Raw genomic sequence first — 20,642 nt, forward strand, 5'->3', positions numbered from 1 at the left:
TCCTTTAGGTCACAGTTTCCTCCTCTTTTAAATAAGGGAGAGGCTTGTAGTTTATGGCCTTTGAAGTCCTTTCTACATCTAGATTTAGGATCTTATGTGTGATCTTGAGTAAATCCCTACCACCTCACACACTGTACCTTGGTTTCCTGAGAGGTTGGACTAAAGGGTCTCAGACATTACTACTCATTCTGTGATCCTTTGATCTCATGACTGGATAGGATCGAATTTATTGAGGGACCCCCCCCCCCCCAGTTCAGCCCCATCTATACCAGATTCCCTTTATTTGTCACTCAGGAAAAGATTCAATAATACCTCCTTTTGATTTTTGAGGTAAAGTCAACTAATAAGATGATATGAGTTTTCCATTGAGTTCCAACCCTCACCAGTTCTTACTGAGACTATTACAATAACCTCTTACTTAGTGCCCCCTGCACACACACACACACACACACACACACACACACACACCTCCCTCCAGTCTTTCCATTCTCCAGTTCAGCCCCCATACAGTTGCCAGATGAAAGCCCATATCTGAACATGCCACCCCTCCTGATCAAGAAATACCATTGATTCCCTTTTGCCTCTGGGATAAGATACAGACTCCTCTGCTTGGCATTTGAAGCCCTTCATGTTCTCTGATTCCCTCTTCTCTTTCTGGTCTGACTACACATTCTTCCTTCCCATGCATTATGTGTTCTAGCCAATGTGACCTCCTTGACCCTCCATCTCTCCCCACTTCATAACCTATGGCTTTCATACTCCCCCTCCTCATCGTTACTTTTGAGAACCCACAGGTCCCTTTGAGGCTTGACTTCAATTGCTTCTTCACTAGGCCTTTCTTGACTGTTACTCTGCCCAACTCCCCATTACTCTGACTTTATTTCATATATAGCTCCTATTTACTTTTCTGCGCAGCTTTCCCAGTGGAACATATCCTCCTTGAGGGCAGGAACTGTCTCTTTTGTTCTTTGTATCATACCGAATACATGAACGCCTTATAAATGTTTGTTGAGTTTTGTCCAACTCTCTCATTGTATACATAAGTAAACCATTTAGTTGAAATTTTTTTAAAAACTTTTCAGTTCAGGAAGACTTAGGAAGATATTTGATCCACTCCTCTTGGGGTCAGCCCTAATTGTTACTGAACTACCTCCCAGGAAGGTCATGGATAGAGAAGTGTGGGCCTGGGAACAGTCAGGTAGCTCCCTTGAGGCCAGACATTGCTCTTCCTTTTGATTTTTATGTTGAACTTAGAGCCTTTACTTGGGTAATTCCTTACCCAGAATGCCAAAGTTGAAGGAGAAAGGAGGGTGCTTAAACAACTTGATTGGAGAGGGAACCCAGGAGGAAGCATTTAGGGATTTTAGATGTAAAATTGAGTTCCAGATTAAGCATTCTTGGCAGGACTGCCCTTCAGGGCCATTTTGACTTTGAGAACTATGTGTTACACCTGCAGGGCAACACAGTAAGAATGGAAAATGGGGGTAACAAGTGCAAGTCAACTTTAGTCAGGAAGCCTTATGTTATTATGGATATATTTGGGGTTTTTGTCCCTTAGATTTCCTATTGTATCTCACTCTCCTTGGACCCAAGTACAGCCATTATAATTTTATGGCGTTCTGTTGTTCTTTTCATTTCTATGGTGGTTATCCTTGTTTGTACCAGCAAGTTCCTGCTCAGATCACTTGATTCAATGACAGCTCAGCTCCAAATCCTTCATAGCTGTCATTTCTTGTGTCACAGTAATCTTCCATTTACCTTCCCACATCACAATTATTTATCCGTTCTCTAATCAATGGGTATCTACTTTGACCTTCACGACCACAGAAAATTCTTTTTATAAATATTTGGATGCTCTTTGAGCCTTTCTTTTTGTCACTGAATTCCTTAGGGCATATGTCTTTTTTTTACATCACCATCATCATCAAATTTCCAACATAGTCTCTGTGTGTATATGTCTGTATGTGTGTACATATATGTATATACGTGTGTGTGTATTATGATTTATTTCTCACCGTAACCCCATGAGGGGTAGCTCTACTGCTATCCCCTTTTTGTAGATGAGAAAACTGCACTGACTTGTCCAGGATGACCCAACCCCAAATTATCTGAGGCAGGATTTGAACGAGATCTTACTGACTCCAAGATTCTCAAGTATTCTAGTCTCTGCAATCAGCTATCTGGATCAGCACAGTGATTTCATATCTCTTCCTCTGTAAAGTCAGCACTTACTCTGCATCTCAGTCATAGAGAGCTTCCTGAGATAGTGCCATGATAACAATCATAATTTATATAGCAATTATTATGTGCTCGATGTTGTACTAAATGCTTTCTCCATTTGATCCTTACAGCAAGGTACTAGTATAATTTCAGTTTTACAGATGAGGAAATGGAGACACCCAGGGGTTAAGTGATTCACCCACAGTCACATAGCTAGTAAATGTCTGAAGCTTGATTTCAGCTCAGTCCTTCTTGATCCCAGGCACAGCCATAAGGTGTCACATTTGAACCCAGGTCTTCCTGCCTTCTAATCCGGTTCTCTCATTACTCCGCCCCCCCCCCCCATGTCTCCATACTTTCAAATATATATCTGGAAAGAATTGCTGCTTTTGGTTCCCATGGTTGGCATGATGGCAGTTCAAGTTGTCTTCAGCATAACTCCCTCACCCCACAGTTTCCAAATGCTGTGAAATTTGTCACATTTGTAGTCATTAACTTTGTAGCAAATAGAGAAGATAGAAAATCCTTGTATAAAAGCAATAGCAGAGGGTTGATGAGCCTGTAGCTTTCTCTCACCCTAACCACTAGAGCCCACACATGAGCCACGTCTTCTGAGTAAACAATCTGACAGACTTGTGTTTCAAGCCCTGGCTGTAGTGGCCTTTCCCCTGTCTCCCTCTATTTGTGATTCAGTCTGATTTTCTGGTAGTCTTCTATTTCAGTGAACTAATGACTTCATCAATGCACATTGTGACCCATCCATGTCTTTCCATCCAGGGTAACTGTCTCTCATCCATATTCTCCGATAAATTTGCCACAGGAGATCTTCCTAATGTGCTAAATTTGGCCTTCTTCATGTTATTTTGACATTAAATGAATACCAAGGAAGTACTCTGGCTATACATCAGTTGCTTCTCATTCTTTTCTACATATCATCACCCCCTCCTCATATTTTTCCAGTCATCCCTTTCTCTAATGGCATCATGACCATCACCATTTCCCTGATGTCATTCTTTGTCACCTGTTGTAGCCTGCTCACTCTTCATGGCCCATTGGATGAGCTTTAGATTCAATATTTTACTTTCTTCCCCCTGTCCAAATCTGGACTTACTGATAGTGATCATTCCAGATAGATGGAAAAACAGCATAGCAGTAAGAATATTGGATTTGGAGTCAGGAAGTCTTGGCTTCAAATCTTTCCTGAAAAATCATCTAACTTTGTGTCTTTGGCCGGATCATTTAAGCTCTCCAAATCTTAGTTTTCTCTTCTGTAGAACCGAGATAAAAAGAGTGCCTGCTTCACAGCCTTTTAGGAAAATTAAATAAGAACATATAGTATGTGAGATGTTTTGAAAAATCTTAAAGTGCTAGATAAATATATTTATTATTATTGGTGATGAACCCTATGTGTTGTCCACATAACTACTTATTTTAGTTTAGGTAATAGACATTCTTCATCCACTTGATTTTTCCTGTGTGGATAGTTAAGCTAACTAGTTAGGTCATTTGAGATCCGATTTAGTAGGTTCTGCAGTGTTCAAGCCTGGATGTAATGGGCACAGTATCATTCACAGAAGCAAGAGCATATTAAGGATATCCACAGGGAACTTTTTGCCTTTCCTCCTCCATTTTTTTTGGTCAAGCATGCAGTTAATACCTGATTAATGTGAATAATCAATCCTGTAATGTAGTCCCATCATTCAAATTCACACTGCTTACTTCCTCTGAACTGAAACCACTTACTCTATTTAGCATCATTATAATGTGAAATAGTGTGAATTCAAATACTTGTGATCACTTCAAAGGATTCATTATTCATACTAATTGGGTTTTAGTTGTCTCCTTGTTTTATGCCTCACTGGATTTTAATAATCATAGAATGAGTTGTCTAATTCAAACGAGAAGATACATAAAATATCTGCCAAGATACAATGATTCCTTACTACAAACACCAACTCCCCTCTAAACCATTTGAATCCCTTCCCAACGTGACTCTAACGTGCCTTTCCAGCCTTATCACACAGCCATATATTCGTCCACTTCACATAGTAGACAGTTTCTTGCTGTTCCTTTCATATGGCACTTCACCTCCCATCTCCAGTCCTAAGCTATCCCCCTCTCACCTCACCTTCACCTCTTAGAATTACTAGTTTCGTTCAAAGTTCAGCTCAAGTATTGCCTCCTTCATGAGCTCTTTTCCCATCCCACTAGGTGATAGCCTTTTTTTCCATGCCAGAATGGCTTTGAATAGACTTCATGGACATTTCATTTGCATGTGTCATTTCCTCCCAGTAGAGGGAATGTTCTTTGAGGTCAGAAAGTAAAACTTTTTCATTGTTTTTTTATCTTTTCCACTCAACACCTAGCACTGTGTTTCATGTTTAATCAACATCCATTGAATTAAATTGAATAATGAGGCATCATGGTGGAGCAAATAGAAAACAAGCTTCAGAGCCAGGAAACCAGGGTTCAAGGCTCTTCTCTGACACCTATCTGTGTGACCCTAGACAAGTCACTTTACCCTTGAGGACCCCCAGACAACTTGGACAAAATCAGAAATGGTAGCCCATGTGCCAGTCTATATTGTCAGAGGGTGTTTCCACACTAGAAGGTCTCTGTCCAGATGAAAGAATAGGTCCAGACCAATGTTATATAACCAAGCACATGAAGTTTTCTGTGACAGTTCAGATTGATTATTCACTTCTCAACGGCATTACCATGGGAAGCTTAGAAAAGACTTTGCTTTGAAGATTTTTCTAGTACCTCCAGAGCAGGACTTCTTAACTTAGAGTCCGTAAACTTTATTCTTAAAAATCATTCTGTTGAAGGGGCGGCTAGGTGGCGCAGTGGATAGAGCACCAGCCTTGGAGTCAGGAGTACCTAGGTTCAAATCCGACCTCAGACACTTAATAATTACCTAGCTGTGTGGCCTTGGGCAAGCTGCTTAACCCCGTTTGCCTCGCAAAAAAACCCCAAAAAATACAAACAAAAAATTATCCTAATTTATCTTTTATGATCTTCTGTATTCTTTTTTGGTTCAGAATTCTCTCCCTAAAAATATTGACCTGATATTATTCTCTTCTAATTTTTTTGATGTTATGCTCTTTAGTTAAATTCAATATCCATTTTGAAATGACTACAAGTATATGGTAGAAGATGATCTAAATACAATTTCTGCCAAACTTATTTCAGACTTCTTGTCAAAATAGGAGTCCTTGTGCTAGTAATTTATGTTCTTGAGTTTATGAATCATTGCTTTTCAAATGAGGTATCACCTGATCTTGGAATGCTGTTCGACACTCCAAAACTCAATCCAGTCCTTTGCTTGAGAAAAAATCCCCAGATCCTTTATGGCCAACTCCCCTGAGCAGAGAGGAGTGGCCATGTCCCAAAAGAAAATCTGGGAGTATTCTGGCTTGGCCTTCCTGATATTGCCCCTTTCTGATATATGTTTCTCTTTTTTTCCAGATTGGATGCTGCCAGGGACCATGTGTTGCCCATTGATTATTACTTTCCACCACAGAAGACCTGCCTGATCTGTGGTGATGAAGCTTCGGGGTGTCACTACGGGGCACTTACCTGTGGCAGCTGCAAGGTCTTCTTCAAGCGTGCAGCAGAAGGTAAAAGGCGCTTCCATTTCCCGCCCCCCCTTCTCCCTTTTCTGCTCCTAGTACTGATGGTGGCCCTCCTGCTCTAGGATTCCCTGGGCTTCTGAGGCCTTGCTTAGGCCTCTCCGGGGAAGACAGTTTCTTCCAGAACATGTAGGAGCCTCCACTGACAATCCACTTGGAACGGATGATTGTGTCAGCAGTGACTTTTCCCTGTTCCAAGCAGAGCCCTGTGAGTTAGATGATAGAACTGGAGAAATTCACATAGACTCAGCTGCCCTTTTACTGAGATAAAAGACAATGGAGGATTGAAAAAAAGATTTCATTTCCTTTCCGCTTTCATTATTTCTCTTCAGAGCCTTGAGAGGGGAAAAAGACCACTTGATGTGGGGCTTGTAAGCAGAAGGCTCCTAAGAAGGTCCTCCACCTTCTTCCTCTAGCTGTAACAAGTTCCCAAGCATTCCCAGCCTTCAGAGCATCATCAGGGTCATGTCCATTAGCAATGCAAGGTTTATAAACATTTCCCCACCATCCTGCAGTGATTTGTGGTAGTCATTTCATTTTGACAAAGGAGAGACGTGAAATTTAGGGACCATAGTACCCTAGACCTTGAACTAGAAAGGACCTTAGACATTATATAGTGCAATCTCCTCCTTTTTCAGAGGAGGAAACTGAGGCCCAGGGGAGGGAAGAATCCAAGGTCATGTAACAGGGTCCTTCCTCAATCTAGACCTAGAAGGAACCTTGAACATCATCTCATCTGTTGCTATCTACTGAGGAAGTGACTGATGCTTGTAGGTCAAGAGACTTGCCTGAAGTCATGCAGATACTTTTTCTTTATATACTTTATATACTTTATCTTTAGCGTCTAGATTCAAACCTGTGTTTGCTCAAGTCACACAAAGGATTCTAGAGCTACAACTGCAAAGGGTCTCTGTGGCCATCTAGCCCAATACCTTCTTTTACAGAGGAGTAAACTGAGTCCCAGAGAAGAGAAATGACATATTCAAGGTCACACAGGAAATGCTAGAGTTAGAAGGGGCCATCCAGTCTGACTCACTCATTTTACAGATGTGTCAACTGAGGCTCAGGTAGGTGTCCTGCCCAGAAACATAGAGGTAGTAAGTGGAAGAGATGAGATTTAAAGCAGGGACCTCTCACTCTTAACTCTATTTCCTCTGTACCATCCTGCCTTCCATGCACTTAGTTTGTCAGTGTTCTTCCTAAAATTATAGAATCAGAGCGAGAAAGACCCTCATTGACTGTCCAGTCTGAGGCACACCTAAGTCTTCTCACTCTAGCTAATGCAACAGGTGCTTGGACTTCTTCAAAGTAGCACCCAGGACCACACTTTTTGCTTGACAACCTTGACAGTGGCACCAGGAACCCAGGTTAATCCTCAAGATGAGAGGTCTGACCATGGCAAAGGCCCATGGAATGTGACCTTTGTCACTCTGTATATCATTCTCATTGAGTACAGTCTAAGAAGTAACAATGTGCCACATCTCCCTGGTGTCTCAGGCTGAGTCTGCAGTCTCCTAAGATTCCCAGATTTTTTTCTACCATTTGATTTTGGGGCCAGTACACAGAGCTGTGTCTTTCTATTTTGAGTTGGTCTCTGATTGCTTGAAGGTACTCCCAAGGAGGGCTGATGAAGGAGTAGTGACCCTGTCTTATTGGAGGTTTCTCTATAGTAGAGATAATGGTAGAGCAACGTCCTACCTTTGTCTCACTTTCCTCCTCTAAGCTGAGAACCCTCTTCAGAAAGAAGCACAGTTGGCTATCACTCCCAAAAAGGAAGGCTTCCCTGGGCCCCAACCCAGGTGTCTGATCCAGCCCTTTCTCAGCTTGGCCTAAACCATTGAGCCTAGAGCCAGAGACAGGGCTTATGTAAGGGTCATAAACAACACTGGTAGGTTCCTGGAATCTGGGACAGAGGCAAGAAGGGGGAGTGATGCTCAGCTAGCTCTTTTCCCTGATGGAAAAGCAGAATGGAGACCCAGTCTTGTTCCTGAACCTCTTCAGACTTACTTGGTCCAATTTCAGTAACTTCTGATTTGAAGTAACCAAGGTATAAGGAAGGCCCATGGGGCCTGGAGTTGGAAGACCTGACCTCTTGGAGATCTTCTCCATATTGAGAAAATGGGCCCTCTCCTTCTTATGCTTTCTCCTTCCTAAGACTGCTGGAAAACTTAAATGGGATTTTCAGATCCCAGACTTGAACCTCAGAAGCCAGCCAGTCCCCCTCTCCTATTTCATAGAAGAGGAAACTGAGGTCCAAGGAGGGAAAGGAACTTGCCCAAAATTGTGCATAAGATCCTAGATATAAACTTGAAAGGGAATCTCAGAAGACAACAAATCCCGCCCCCCCAGTTTACAGAGGAGGAAGGTGAGGTTCGGGGAAGGAAAGGGACTTGCCCCAAATCACCCACAGTATTCTAGATGTAGATCTGAAAGGCACAGTTAATCCAATCTCCTCATTTTACAGAGGAGATAACTGAGGTCCAGGGAAGGGAAAGTGACTTACTCAAAGTCGCATTGGTAGAGACAAGATTGGGACTCAGGTAGCCTGATTCCAAAACGAGTACTCTCCCCCACTATACTATTTCAATTCAGTTTTTTTTTTTCCAGTTGTGTCTGATTCTTTTTGACTCCATTTGGGGTTTCCTGGTAGAGATACTGGAGTGATTTGCCATTTCCTTCTCCAGCTCATTTGTCAGACGAGGCAACAGCTAGAACCTAAGCTAGTAGGTATCTGAGGCTCCTGTACTACGATAGCTCCTCCTTGTAGGTATATATTCCTGAAGTGTCATTGCCTGGCTAGGATTCCATGATCTGATATGGCCAAGCTGCAAGGATATAGCAGGCAACATCTGGTCTGTGCCCATGGGAAGCCTGATTGTCTGGTGATGAGGCCTAGGCCAGACCTCAGACCAGAATGTGATGAGTATGTAAGACATGGCCGGAGCTGAGCAGGTGCCTGAGCACCTCTCGTCTTCGGAGCTCCCTCTAAAAGGCCCGCAGCTACTGCATTGAAGGCCCTCTGAGGGCTAAGATTTAGACACAAATCTTGTGGTACTCAGGGGGAGCCTCCCATCCTGACCAGAAGCAGAACACCCTCATTTGAGAGAGGCTGAATGAGAGCTTCAGAATATGTCTAGCGAAATTACAAACTGTGTGGTCTCAGGCCGATTATTTAACCTCTGTGAGCCTCAGTTTCTTCATCTGTAAAATAGGGATAATAATAGAACTGACTTCATTACAAAACTGTGTGATCTCAAGCCAGTTGCTTAATCTCTGTGAGCCTCAGTTTCGTCCTTTGTAAAATGGGATAATAGCAGAACCTACCTCATTACAAGCTGTGTGGCTTCAGGTCAGTTGCTTAAACTTCTGTGAGCCTCAATTTCCTCATCTGAAAAATGGGGATGATAATAAAATCTACCTTACAAAGTGGTTATGAGCACCAAATGAGATCACAAAGACACATACTCTGAAGACCATCAGGTTCTATAGAAATGTGTTCTGTAATCATTATAAGGCCGCCCTGAAGGAGTTAGAGCACATGCTGTATTATTAATTTTTATATTATTGTGGCAAGTTATTATAATATCCCAGATGGGACAAATGGAATTTCCTCCTATATAATGAAAATCACTTATCATCATCATTATCATCATCAATCAAATAATTGGTTAGGGCTGTTTCTGTGATTTCTTTGATATGGGGAATTCTCTCCATCAATGCAGGCTGATAGCATCTCTGCCCATGCTGGTATTAAAGTGTTGCCTGGAATAGTGATGACTTAAATATTCTATTGACAATAATAATAATAATAATAATAGTTAGCATTTATATAATGTAATAGCATAATATATAATATAATACAAAATGATATAATATAATATAATTAATATAATATATAATAGCATTTACATAATGTTAACCACATTCAGGCATTGTACTGAACTCTTTACAAATATTATCTCTCTCACAATAACCCTGACAAACAAATGATATTATTATCCCTACTTTAGAGATGAGAAAACTGAGGCAGGGAAATTCAATCACTTGCCCAGGGTCATGCAACCAGCCTGAGTTAGAGGTAGGACTTGACTTCAGGCCTTCCTAGCTGACTTTGTGTCCTAAGAGCAGCATCCATGCTAAGGATAGCTATGACTGCTAACATTTCCCTGGATGTGATGGATTTCTCTTCTCAGACCCATCATGCTCTTACCTGTATCCTCATTCCTGGGCTCTGTAGTTGTAGTGATTTGGGTGTGTCCGTGTGTGTGTGTGTGTGTGTGTGTGTGTGTGTGAGAGAGAGAGAGAGAGAGAGAGAGAGAGAGACAGACAGACAGACAGACAGAGACAGAGAGACAAAGACAGACAGAGACAGAGACACAGAGAGACAGAGACAGAGACAGAGACAGACAGACAGGGAGCAGGAGGAAGCCAGCAAGCAGATTCCGTAGGCAGAGAGAAGAGCCTGCCTTGGGGAAATTTTACAAATCCGGCTCAGCAAATTGTTGTTTTTTGAAAACCAGGAAAATGATCACCTGGACCAGGAAAGGGGAAGATTGACCTATCACTCCATAGATTCCCCCCACATAGGGATGGTTGTGGCCCAACTCTCTTCCGGAGAAACTGAGCCAGAGCTGACGGGGGAGCTGGCAGTGATAGAGGAGCATTAGGGTCCCAGCTCTACCACTTCCAAACCACTGGTCTTCTCTGGATCTCAGTCTCCACATCTGCAAATGGAAGATAACATTGCTAACATTGAATCTTCTAGGGATGGTGGGAGAAAAGTAACAGAAACTTTTATTATCATTTTTTTTACTATTGTTGTCTTTCTTATTCTCCCCCACTTCCTCCTCTTCACCCATTTCTCCCTTTTCCTGCTCCCCTTTCCTCCTCCTCCTCTTCCTCCTCCTCCTCCTCCTCCTCCTCCTCCTCCTCCTCCTTCTCCCTTCTCCCTTCCCCCTTCTCTGGTGTAAAGAACAGGAGTCAGAGGCCCTAGGTTCCAATCCCACTTCTGCCAATTATAACCTGTGAGACTTGGAACAAATCCCTTTAGCTCTCTTTGTCTCAGTTTCCTTTTCTGTAAAAGAAAGAAGTTAGACTATTTTTTTATTATGGTCATAACAAGCACTCAGAATTGTGAGGTGTAATTACTGAGAGTTAACCTAGTACCTTTGAGGTGGTCATAATAATGACAGTTTGCAATATTATAAGCAAATGAGAAGATCAAGGAATAGTTTACCTGTCAGATCTCTGGAAAGGAAACAGTTTATGACCAAGGAAGACATGGAGATCATCACTAAAAACAAACTAGATAATTTTGATTACATTAAATTAAAAAGCTTTTGCTCAGACAAAACCACTGTAACCAAGATCAAAAGAAATGTAGTAAATTCAGAAACAATTTTTACAACTAGTATTTCTGACAATGGACTCATTTCTAAAATATAGAGAGAACTGAGTCAAATTTATAAAAAAAAACAAGCCATTCCCCAATTGACAAATGGTCAAAGGATATTCAAAGATATTTTAAATAAGAGGAAATCAAAGCAAGCCATAGTCATGAAAAATTTCTCTAAATCATTACTTATGTTTTTTTTGGGGGGGGGTTTTACAAGGCAAATGGGGTTAAGTGGCTTGCCCAAGGCCACACAGCTAGTTAATTATTAAGTGTCTGAACCCGGATTTGAACCCAGGTACTCCTGACTTCAGGGCCCGTGCTTTATCCACTGTGCCACCTAGCCACCCCTAAATCATTACTTATTAGAGAAATGCAAATTAAAGCATCTCTGAGGTACCACCTCACACCTCTCAGACTGGCCAATATGATCAGAAAGAACAATGATCAATGCTGGAAGGGATGTGGGAAATCTGGGACACTAATACATTATTGGTGGAGCTGTGAACTTATCCAACCTTTCTGGAGAGCAATTTGGAATTACACCCAAAGGGCAACAAAAACGTGCATCCCCTTTGATCCAGCAGTACCACCACTGGGTCTATACCCTGAAGAGATGATGAAAAAAGGTAAAAACATCACTTGCACAAAAATATTAAAAGCAACCCTGTTTGTGGTGGCAAAGAATTGGAAATCAAGTCAATGTCCTTCAATTGGGGAATGGCTTAGCAAACTGTGGTCTTTGTATGTCAGGGAACACTATTGTTCTCAGATTCAGCCTTCAGTGATGATTACATCATATTTTCTATGGCTGTGCTATATGTATGTATCATATTGTCTTATAAGTTGTTGGTTGTGGAAGGGCTCCATCTTGGATCCAGGCCTCATTTTCAAGCAGAGGAGCTGAGACTGGAAGAGGGAAGTGATTTGTATACTCTCAACCTGCTGATGATAAGGAGTTGAGCTGGGCTTTAAGCCCAGTCTCCAGATTCTAGGCACAGTGTCTGTTCTGTTCCACATCCCTCCATCTCACAGTTTTGTAAGCTTCATAAGGTCAGGTCAGGCCCAGGTTCTGACTGAAACTTGTGTTGCCCCCAGGCCACAATGGGCAGTCAGCTCCAAAATCATTGTTTGGAAAAAGAAGGAGAGGAGAGAGACTGCCCAGAACTAAGCCTGTGCCCATCCTCCTCCACCCAGGCCTGCTGGATCTGGCCCCCAGGCGGCTGCATTTAGGCCTTCATTTGAAGGGGATGGGGGGAGGAAGATGGCTTTGGAAAAAATCATTATTGTTGTTTTCTTTCTCCTCCCTCCCGTAAAGCTGTGTGACTTGTTTTACAGCTCTCATCAGCCTAGCTTGAACCTTACCCGCCTTGAACATTTATTGATTTGTTTTTCTCATTTTTACAATATAGCTTTACTACCTGAGAGATTCTGCTGCTGAGGTGTGTTGAATAGTCTCTCTCTCTCTCTCTCTCTCTCTCTCTCTCTCTCTCTCTCTCTCTCTCTCTCTTCTTTCCTTCAATCTCTATCCCTCCCTCAATATAGCTCTATACCTCTCTTATTCTTTCTATCTCTCTGTCTCTATTTCTCTCTCTTCCTCCTTTAATCTCTGTCCCTCAATATAGCTCTCTACCTCCCTCAGTCTTTCTCTCTGTCTCTTTCTCCTTCAGTCTCTCTCTCCCTCCCTCATTATCTCTATCTCCCTCAATCTTTCTTTCTGTCTGTCTCTTTCTCTCTCCTCTCTCCATCTTCTCTGTCAATTGCCCTTTGTCTTCCTTCCTTTTTTCATCTTCCTCCCTGCTGGTGTTCTCCTGCCTCGCCATCTCCCCTTCCTTCTCCGTCTTTCTTTCCTCTTGTCTCCTTATGCTCTTCTTCTTGCCATTTCTGATTCCTCCTTCCTCTTTTCTCCCTTCCCTCAGTGTACTTCATTGTGTTGGTCACCTTCCCCTGAGCACTCTCCAGCTTACTGATAACCTTCCTAAAATGTTGCATTCACATAGGGATAGGGAATGGGTTCAGATTGGGATACTGGCTAACTCTGATGCTGGTTGGCCAGGTTGCTGCCCAGAGAACTGAGAGGTTATGTTACTTGACCAAGGTCTCCCAGCCAGGATGCATCAGACTCAGGCCTTGGGCCTTGGTCTTCCCAACCTGAAGGTCAGCTCTCCAGCTACTCAACTGCTATTGTCTCCTTCTCAAGCACAGTGGTTAAGATGGGATTCTTGTCCCTCAACCCTCAGCCTGTCCCTTCTGTCTCCCCTTCTGCCTCTTTATTCTTTCTTCTTCTGTTAAGGACAGTGAAATCTCAAGTGCTGATTACAATTTTATTCAGCATTTCATTGCTATCAGACTCAAGCTGGAATCTCAAGTGAATCTACTTTTTCACATCTCTTTGAAACTAGTCAGATTTTCCTGTGGAGGTGGAAGGAGGAGGAGGAGGGAGTCCCATATATGGCACTGTCATTATTTCTAAGATGGGGGATCAGGAGGAAGCTACACATTGGGAAGGAGGGATGATACAAGAGCCTGGGTGGAGGATTGACTAAGGAAGTCGTTTTGATAGAGAAGCAACCCAATGTCAAAGAAAACTCTTGTCATCAACAAACCAAAGTTCCAGTGCCTTCTCTTAAGAACTGGGGGAAGGAGGCGGCTAGGTGGCGCAGTGGATAAAGCATCAGCCCTGGAGTCAGGAGTACTTGGGTTCAAATCTGACCTCAGACACTTAATAATTGCCTAGCCATGTGGCCTTGGGCAAGCCACTTAATCTCATTTGCCTTATTAAAAAAAAGAGCTGGGGGGAGACGGGGACCTCCTCAAGTGACCAAGCCTAAGTTTTTTCATCTGTGAAATGCGGATGATAATGCTGAATTTTTTTATCAGTCACCAAGGCAGTACTTACCTTACAAGGCCATGGAAGAAAGCACTGTGGAAGCCATTGATCACTTAGCAATCACATGATCTTTTCCTGTCCCAGGCATGGTGCCCAGGGTTGAGCAGGACAAAGAACGAAACAATCCCTTTCCACAAGGAGATGACATTTTAATGGGGGAGATGATAAATACATGTAAAAGTATGTTGATCCAAAGGAATTTAATTCAAGGCAGTTTGGGAGAGAGAGAAAGAGGGCCCTGGTAGTCAGGGGAATCAGGAAGTGCCTCTTGAATGAAAAGAGGGAGAGTATGAGGCCAAGTGGAGGAGTGAGTGCATTTCCAGCATGTAGTGTGACCTGTGCAAAGGCAGAGAGATGGGAGATGAAGTCTCACATATGAGGTACCGGGAAAAGGCCAATTTGAATCAGAAGTTAGCTTCTAGCTCTACAAGTTGTAACTTGGACAGTCTGCACATGTGTCGCAGGCAGCATGGCATAGCTGCCCAAGGACCTGAGTTTAAAGCCCATCATTCATGCTTACTTACTTACATTATCTCGGTCAAATCATTTTGTGGCCTCACTTTCCTCCTCTGTAAAATGACAGATGACTTCTGGCGGGGGGGGGGGGGGGGGGGGGCTTGCCACTCTAGATTATAATCCTCTCGGCGATCTTAAGTAAGTCACTTTGATCTCCCTGGGTCTCACTTTCCTTCTCTGTAAAAGGACAGGATTGGATCAGATGACCTCTTAGGTTCCTTGCAGCTCTAGATTATAATCCTCTGGGTGACCTCAAGTAAGTCATTTTAATCTCCCTGGGCATCAGTTTCCTACTCTGTAAAATGATAGGTTTGAACTAGAGGGCCTCTGAGGTGCCCTTCCAGGTTATAGTTTTATATTCCCAGATCCCTTTGAGCTCTAGCACTCTTGGATGGCCAGATCTGGACAACTGTGGCCTGGCCTCAGTGGACTTTCATGGTGTGTACCATGGCCCTCTTGGAGCAGTGGTCCCACGCCTGTTGTTTCCTCTCCTCTACAATGGGTTCAGTGATTCCCCATTCTGATTTTCCTAGGTGAGCTCATCTAATCCACAATGGCCCAGGGATTTACTGCTTTTTCAGTCATTTGCTCACTAAACATTGGGGATTCTGTTATCTGTTTGTTTTGCACCTAGCTCAGGCTAAGTGGGAAGCAAAATCAAAATGGAACTCTAGTTGGCATATAAAACATAGAGGATGATGCCTTGCAGAGCATTCTGATTTAGTGTTCTGGGTGAATTGCAAAGGCTCCTTTGATTCTTCTCCCTTCCATCCCCTCCCCCCAATATAAATGCACTAGTCTGAGGTCAATTGCCTCTGACTCCTTGGTTTCATTCTCTTGGCATAACACATTTCTGCTTGTCTGAGGCCTTGTGGAGAGGCTCCAGCGATGCTTTGCAAGAGACATTGCTGAGGAGCTGCTAAAAAGGCAGCCCATAGCATCTCAGCAGCCACAAACATAGACCTGCTGGCTTCTTCCCCCCTGAACATGATGATGTTTTGTCCATTCTCCAAGAAGATCATGACATCAGGGAGGTGATGCCATAACAAGCACATGAATTGGATTAGAGTGAGGAGGGCTGTGTTAAATCACCAGCCTCACTTTCTACTCCGGGGCCATCTGAGGCCAGTGAGCAACTAGAAATCAGGATGACTGCAGATGTTCTTGGATGTGAGGCAGTCAGGGTTAAGGGACTTGCCCAAGGTCACCAAGCTAGTGAGTATCAAGTCTCTGAGGTCGGATTCAAACTCCCATCCTCCTAACTCCAAGACCAGTGCTCTGTCCTCTGCACCCTCTAGCTGCCCTCCCCCTGAACATACTAGGCCAAGAAAGAGGAGATTTCATTCCTGGTCATAATTCAACCACTGAGTAGTGGCCTGACTTTTGTGTATTTTTTTTTAGAGTCATAAAGTAAAGGGTTGAATTGAAGGACCTGTAACATGCTAGTTCATATGGTTGTCTTCCTTCTCTAACATTCCATGTGCTTTGAGCTTCCTTTCCTTATGACCAGAGCCAGAGTGGAGTGCAAGAGACCACTGTCCTTTCACTCCTGTGACCCTGTTTCCTAATCTCGAAAATGAAATTCATAATGCCTGAGATCATTCGACCTAAGAGAGGCATTGGGCTGGAATGGGTACAGATGTGGCCTTAGAGCCCCGAGGACCTGAGGTCAGGTCCTGCCTCTTAACACTTTCTGCTTGGGTGACCCTGGGAAAGTCACTTCATCTCTTAGCACTCTGAGCAATTCTCAAAAGCCACAAGTTGCAGGTCTGCATCATTAAAGGGAATTCTCCAGCTTAGTAAAGTCATAGGCTCCATCTGCTGCCTTCTGGGCTTTCTTCCTGTCACGGTGTGCTGTGAGGGCCAAAGGAGAAAGTATAGACAAAGCAGGTTGAATACCTTAACGAAGACCGCTGTTATTTTTGTTTATTATTAATTTTTCCTGTTGTCCCAAGACCCTGCCTAGCTCTAACAAAATGTGAGTGTGTTTTTAAGGTTTCCCGATGTTTTTCTCACTGATCTTGTTTCTTCCCCACTTTGTGCAAGTTGTGTCACTTTCCATATTTACGGCTACTGTATAGAAAAGAATGCCTGGCCTAGTGACCTAGTGCTTTTCTATGAGGATAAAGAATGGCACCTAGATCTGGGCTTTCACTGGCACAGGGAAATCAGTTCCTGAGGGAAAACCTTCCTCCCAATTCAAGTCGACACTTCTCAGCACCTGATGGTCTTAGAGGCTTAGAACCTGAGATATTAAGAGGTTAAGTGACTTGCCCAGAGTCGCATTACCAGCATGTATCAAAGACAAGACTTGAATCCAGATCTTCTGACTATAAGGCTGGTCCTCTAGTCACTATGCCATACCCTGACATCTTGGAGAAATGTGAGTTCAGTAGTACAGACTTTTCATGTCCCAGGGTTGATGATCCTGATGGTCAAGGTTGGAAGGAGACCTCAGGGACCACTCAGTTAAACCCTTTTACCTTATGGTGGAAGCTGGTAACTCTGTGACTCGATAGACCAAAGAAATGCTCATTTTCTGTTCGATTTTCTATTGCTAAATCCCTTCCAGTTCAGCTGAGCTGCTCCTCCAAAGATAGGCACACAAGGCTGCCACTCAGAGCCCCCATCACTGAGCGTCAGAGTTTTCATTGGCCAAAGTGAAACATCTGGGAATACTAGGAAAAGATTGCTACTATTCTGATAGTGCCAGTCATTGTCCCTACAATAAAGAGATTAAAGAAAAATCCCACATATTTTCCAGTCATTTAATGATCTAAGGATCATAGATTTAGAGTTTGAAGGCACCCCAGAATATATCTAATCTAATGCCTTTATAGACTGCTAAACTGAGGCCAGGGAAGGCAGAGTGATTTTTTAGAATAACAGGATTGGGGCAGCTAGGTGGCACAGTGGATAGAGCACTGGGCCTGGAGCCAGGAGGACCTGAGTTCAAATCGGACCTCAGACACTCTAATAATTACCTAGCTGTGTGACCTTGGGCAAGCCACTTAACCCCATTGCCTTGCAAAGAAACCTAAAAAAGAATAACAGGATAACAGAATTTGAGCTAAACAGGACTTCAGAAGCCATCAAGTTCAACTCCTTTATTTTACACATGAGAAAAACTGATACCTAGGGAGGGGGCTGTTATAACCTGCCCAAGACTGTACATGAGATCATAGCTCTAGAATGGGATGGGACCTTCTAAGTCATTATACATCATTTTACAGATCAAGAAATCAAAGATGGGAGAAATTAAATCAATTGTTTGAGGCCATCTCAGTGGTGAATGGCAGAATTCAAGTACTCTTTCCTCAAAGCTATGCTGCATATTTGCATAACACTCTAAGGAATTTAAAAAAAAATCACTTTACTCAGAAGTCAGTTCTAGGAAACAGCAATTTGGACCAGACCTAGAATGTCCTCTTGTTCTTTCCTTTCCAAGTATATGGGTAACTTCAGGTCTTAGACAGTTAATTGCCTAGAAAACTGGGCAGATAAATGATCTGCTGATGGTTGCATTATCAGTAAATGTTTCAGGTAGAACTTGACCCTGAGTCTTCCTGAATCCAAGTCCAGCCTTCTCTCCACTCTCCCAGCCTCCTACTCTTCTGTGATCTTTTGTGAATCTGGATAAACATTAAACACAAAAGAATATAGCACATCTGACACTATCATTTTCTTTCAAGAAGCACGAAGTCAGGCACTATGCTAAATACAGGAGATACAAAGACTAAAAGGAAAGTCCCTGCCTTCTAGAGTCCTAAGTTCCTATAACAGAAGGAGATTAAGAATTTGAAACAGCATTTGAAGATGCAGTTCATATGAAACCCTCACTGTATTTTTACTGGAAGGACCCTAGTGATGGCAACCAACTGAGTTACAAACCTGACAGCTCCTGTTTACTACATGGATCTCAAGTGTGAGGATTCATGTACTAAACCCAGATCAAAGGCTTGTAGAATCCTTTGCGTCAATGAGAAACTGTAACACACAGTTGTTAGTCCCAACTCTTGTCACTTCAGGATCCATGCCAAGGATGATGGACCTTACAATTTTATGGGGACATTTAAAAAAGCCAAATGATGGGAGCAGCTAGGTGGTGCAGTGAATAGAGTACCGGCCCTGGTTCAAAGCTGGCCTCAGACACTTAATAATTACCTAACCGTGTGGCCTTGGGCAAACCACTTAACCCCATTGCCTTGCAAAAAAAACCTAAAAAAAGCCAAATGTTCTGGATCATTCATAAATAGCATGAGACTCATCCAGATCTATATGTTAGATGTAGTAGGGAAAGTAGGAGTCTTGGAATCAAAAGGCCTTCAATTTAATGAAATTCAGGTCAGTGAACAGTAGTGAACAGCTATCCTGAGGCAGCTAAGTGGCCCTTCTGTGGATAGAGAGCTGGACCTGGAGTTAGAAAAATCTGAGTTCAAATGCAGTCTCATATATACTCACTAGCTGTGTGACCTTGGGCAAGTCATCTAACTTCTGTTTGCCAAAATCCACTGGAGAAGGAAATAGCAAATCACCCCAGTTTCCTTGCCAAAAAACCCCATGGATAGTAGGATCCAAAGGATCATAAAGAGTCAGACATAACTGAACAACCCTGGGCTAAGTACTTCCTTCCTTCATGGCACAGGGCAACTCATAGCATCTCCCTGGGATTCAGTTTCTGTACCTATAAAATGAAGGCATCTAACAAAATTACCTTTAATAGGTCTTTGTAGATCTTGATCCCATGATCCTATTTTCAGGAGTCAGTTAAGAATACATGAAATATTAAAATAAATCACACCTGTAACAATGTCCTTCATTTCCTTTTTTTTTCTGTTTTATTCTTGTCCTTCAGGGTATGATTAGAGAGGAACAGAGGTACAACCTGGAGACAGTTTCTACCTTAGCTCAATCTTTGGATTTGTGTGGCCCATTAGTAGAGTTTCCACTCTTGTTTCATTTCTATCATGCGGAAGTTCATTCTTGGATCCTGAATTTGACTTCATTGTGGTATCTGGAATCATGCCTAGAAGTCTGTGGGTATCAGGCAGCTTCATGAGGCAGAGGACTTCATCGGAGCAGCGTGTAGGTAAAGGCAAAGTCTGAACTGGGAGGAATCATTATTGCACTTCCCAGGCCAGAGAATCATAGGTTCAAAGATTTGGAGCTAAAGGGGTTCTGATAAACCATCTCAATCACCCCCTCTTATTTGAATCAGAATAAAAACCATGGTCTAGAGAGATTAGTCAGTAATTTATACACAGTCACACAGATTGACCCCAAATCCGGCCCATTTTTATTTGCCATTCTAGTATATGTCATTCTTGATGAGGATTATGGGAAAACAGTGACCATGATAATATGCTTTATAAACCTTTATAAAATGCTTTTTTCATCTCTTACTTATTTGAGCCTCTCTAGAGCCCTGGGAGAGGAACCAGTCCAAATGTCATTTCCATTCTTGTAGATAAAGAAAAGCAAGGTCTCTAAGAAAGTTTCCCAAGGTTAAGAAAGTGTTGAAGTCGAGTTCTATTCCAGGTCTGGTTGCCTTCCTTGACTAGCTAGGCTGCCTATAAATAAATGGTATCAAAAAAAGAGAAGAAAAAAAATGTGATCGGATCTTGAATTGTACCAGGTGCCCTGACCATCATCATCCACCTTTCTTTAGTCTCCTGGCAACCCTCATATCAATTTCTCTCTCTTCCAAAGCATTTCATTAATTGGATCATAGATTTAGAGCTAGAGGATTATCAAGTCAAACGTCCTTGTTTTACAGAGGAAGAAACTGAGGCTCAGGAAGAGGAAAGAACTTTTAATAGTTTCACCATAATTAGAGAAAAATAGTTTCTAATAGAAATGATGATATATGTTCTCAATTTTTCATCTGTTGTCCTGCTTCATTCTTAAATGTTCTCAAGACAATCTGGCTTAATTGGGTCTCTCTCCAAACTTCCTGTAAATTTGTTTTTCCCTTTATTGCTTCTTGCTGTTT

General features: G+C 42.5%; 1 protein-coding gene across 1 annotated transcript in view; it reads left to right on the top strand.

Moving 5' to 3' along the window:
• The window catches only part of AR (androgen receptor), a 210,183-nt gene that overhangs the window by 104,027 nt on the left and 85,514 nt on the right, over positions 1-20,642 (top strand). Inside the window, exon 3 of the mRNA XM_074201797.1 lies at positions 5,689-5,840. Coding sequence (XP_074057898.1) covers positions 5,689-5,840 — 152 coding nt within the window. The remainder of the gene's footprint in view (positions 1-5,688; positions 5,841-20,642) is intronic.

The sequence above is a fragment of the Macrotis lagotis genome, chromosome X (genome assembly GCF_037893015.1).
Source record: "Macrotis lagotis isolate mMagLag1 chromosome X, bilby.v1.9.chrom.fasta, whole genome shotgun sequence".
Taxonomy (NCBI): domain Eukaryota; kingdom Metazoa; phylum Chordata; class Mammalia; order Peramelemorphia; family Peramelidae; genus Macrotis; species Macrotis lagotis.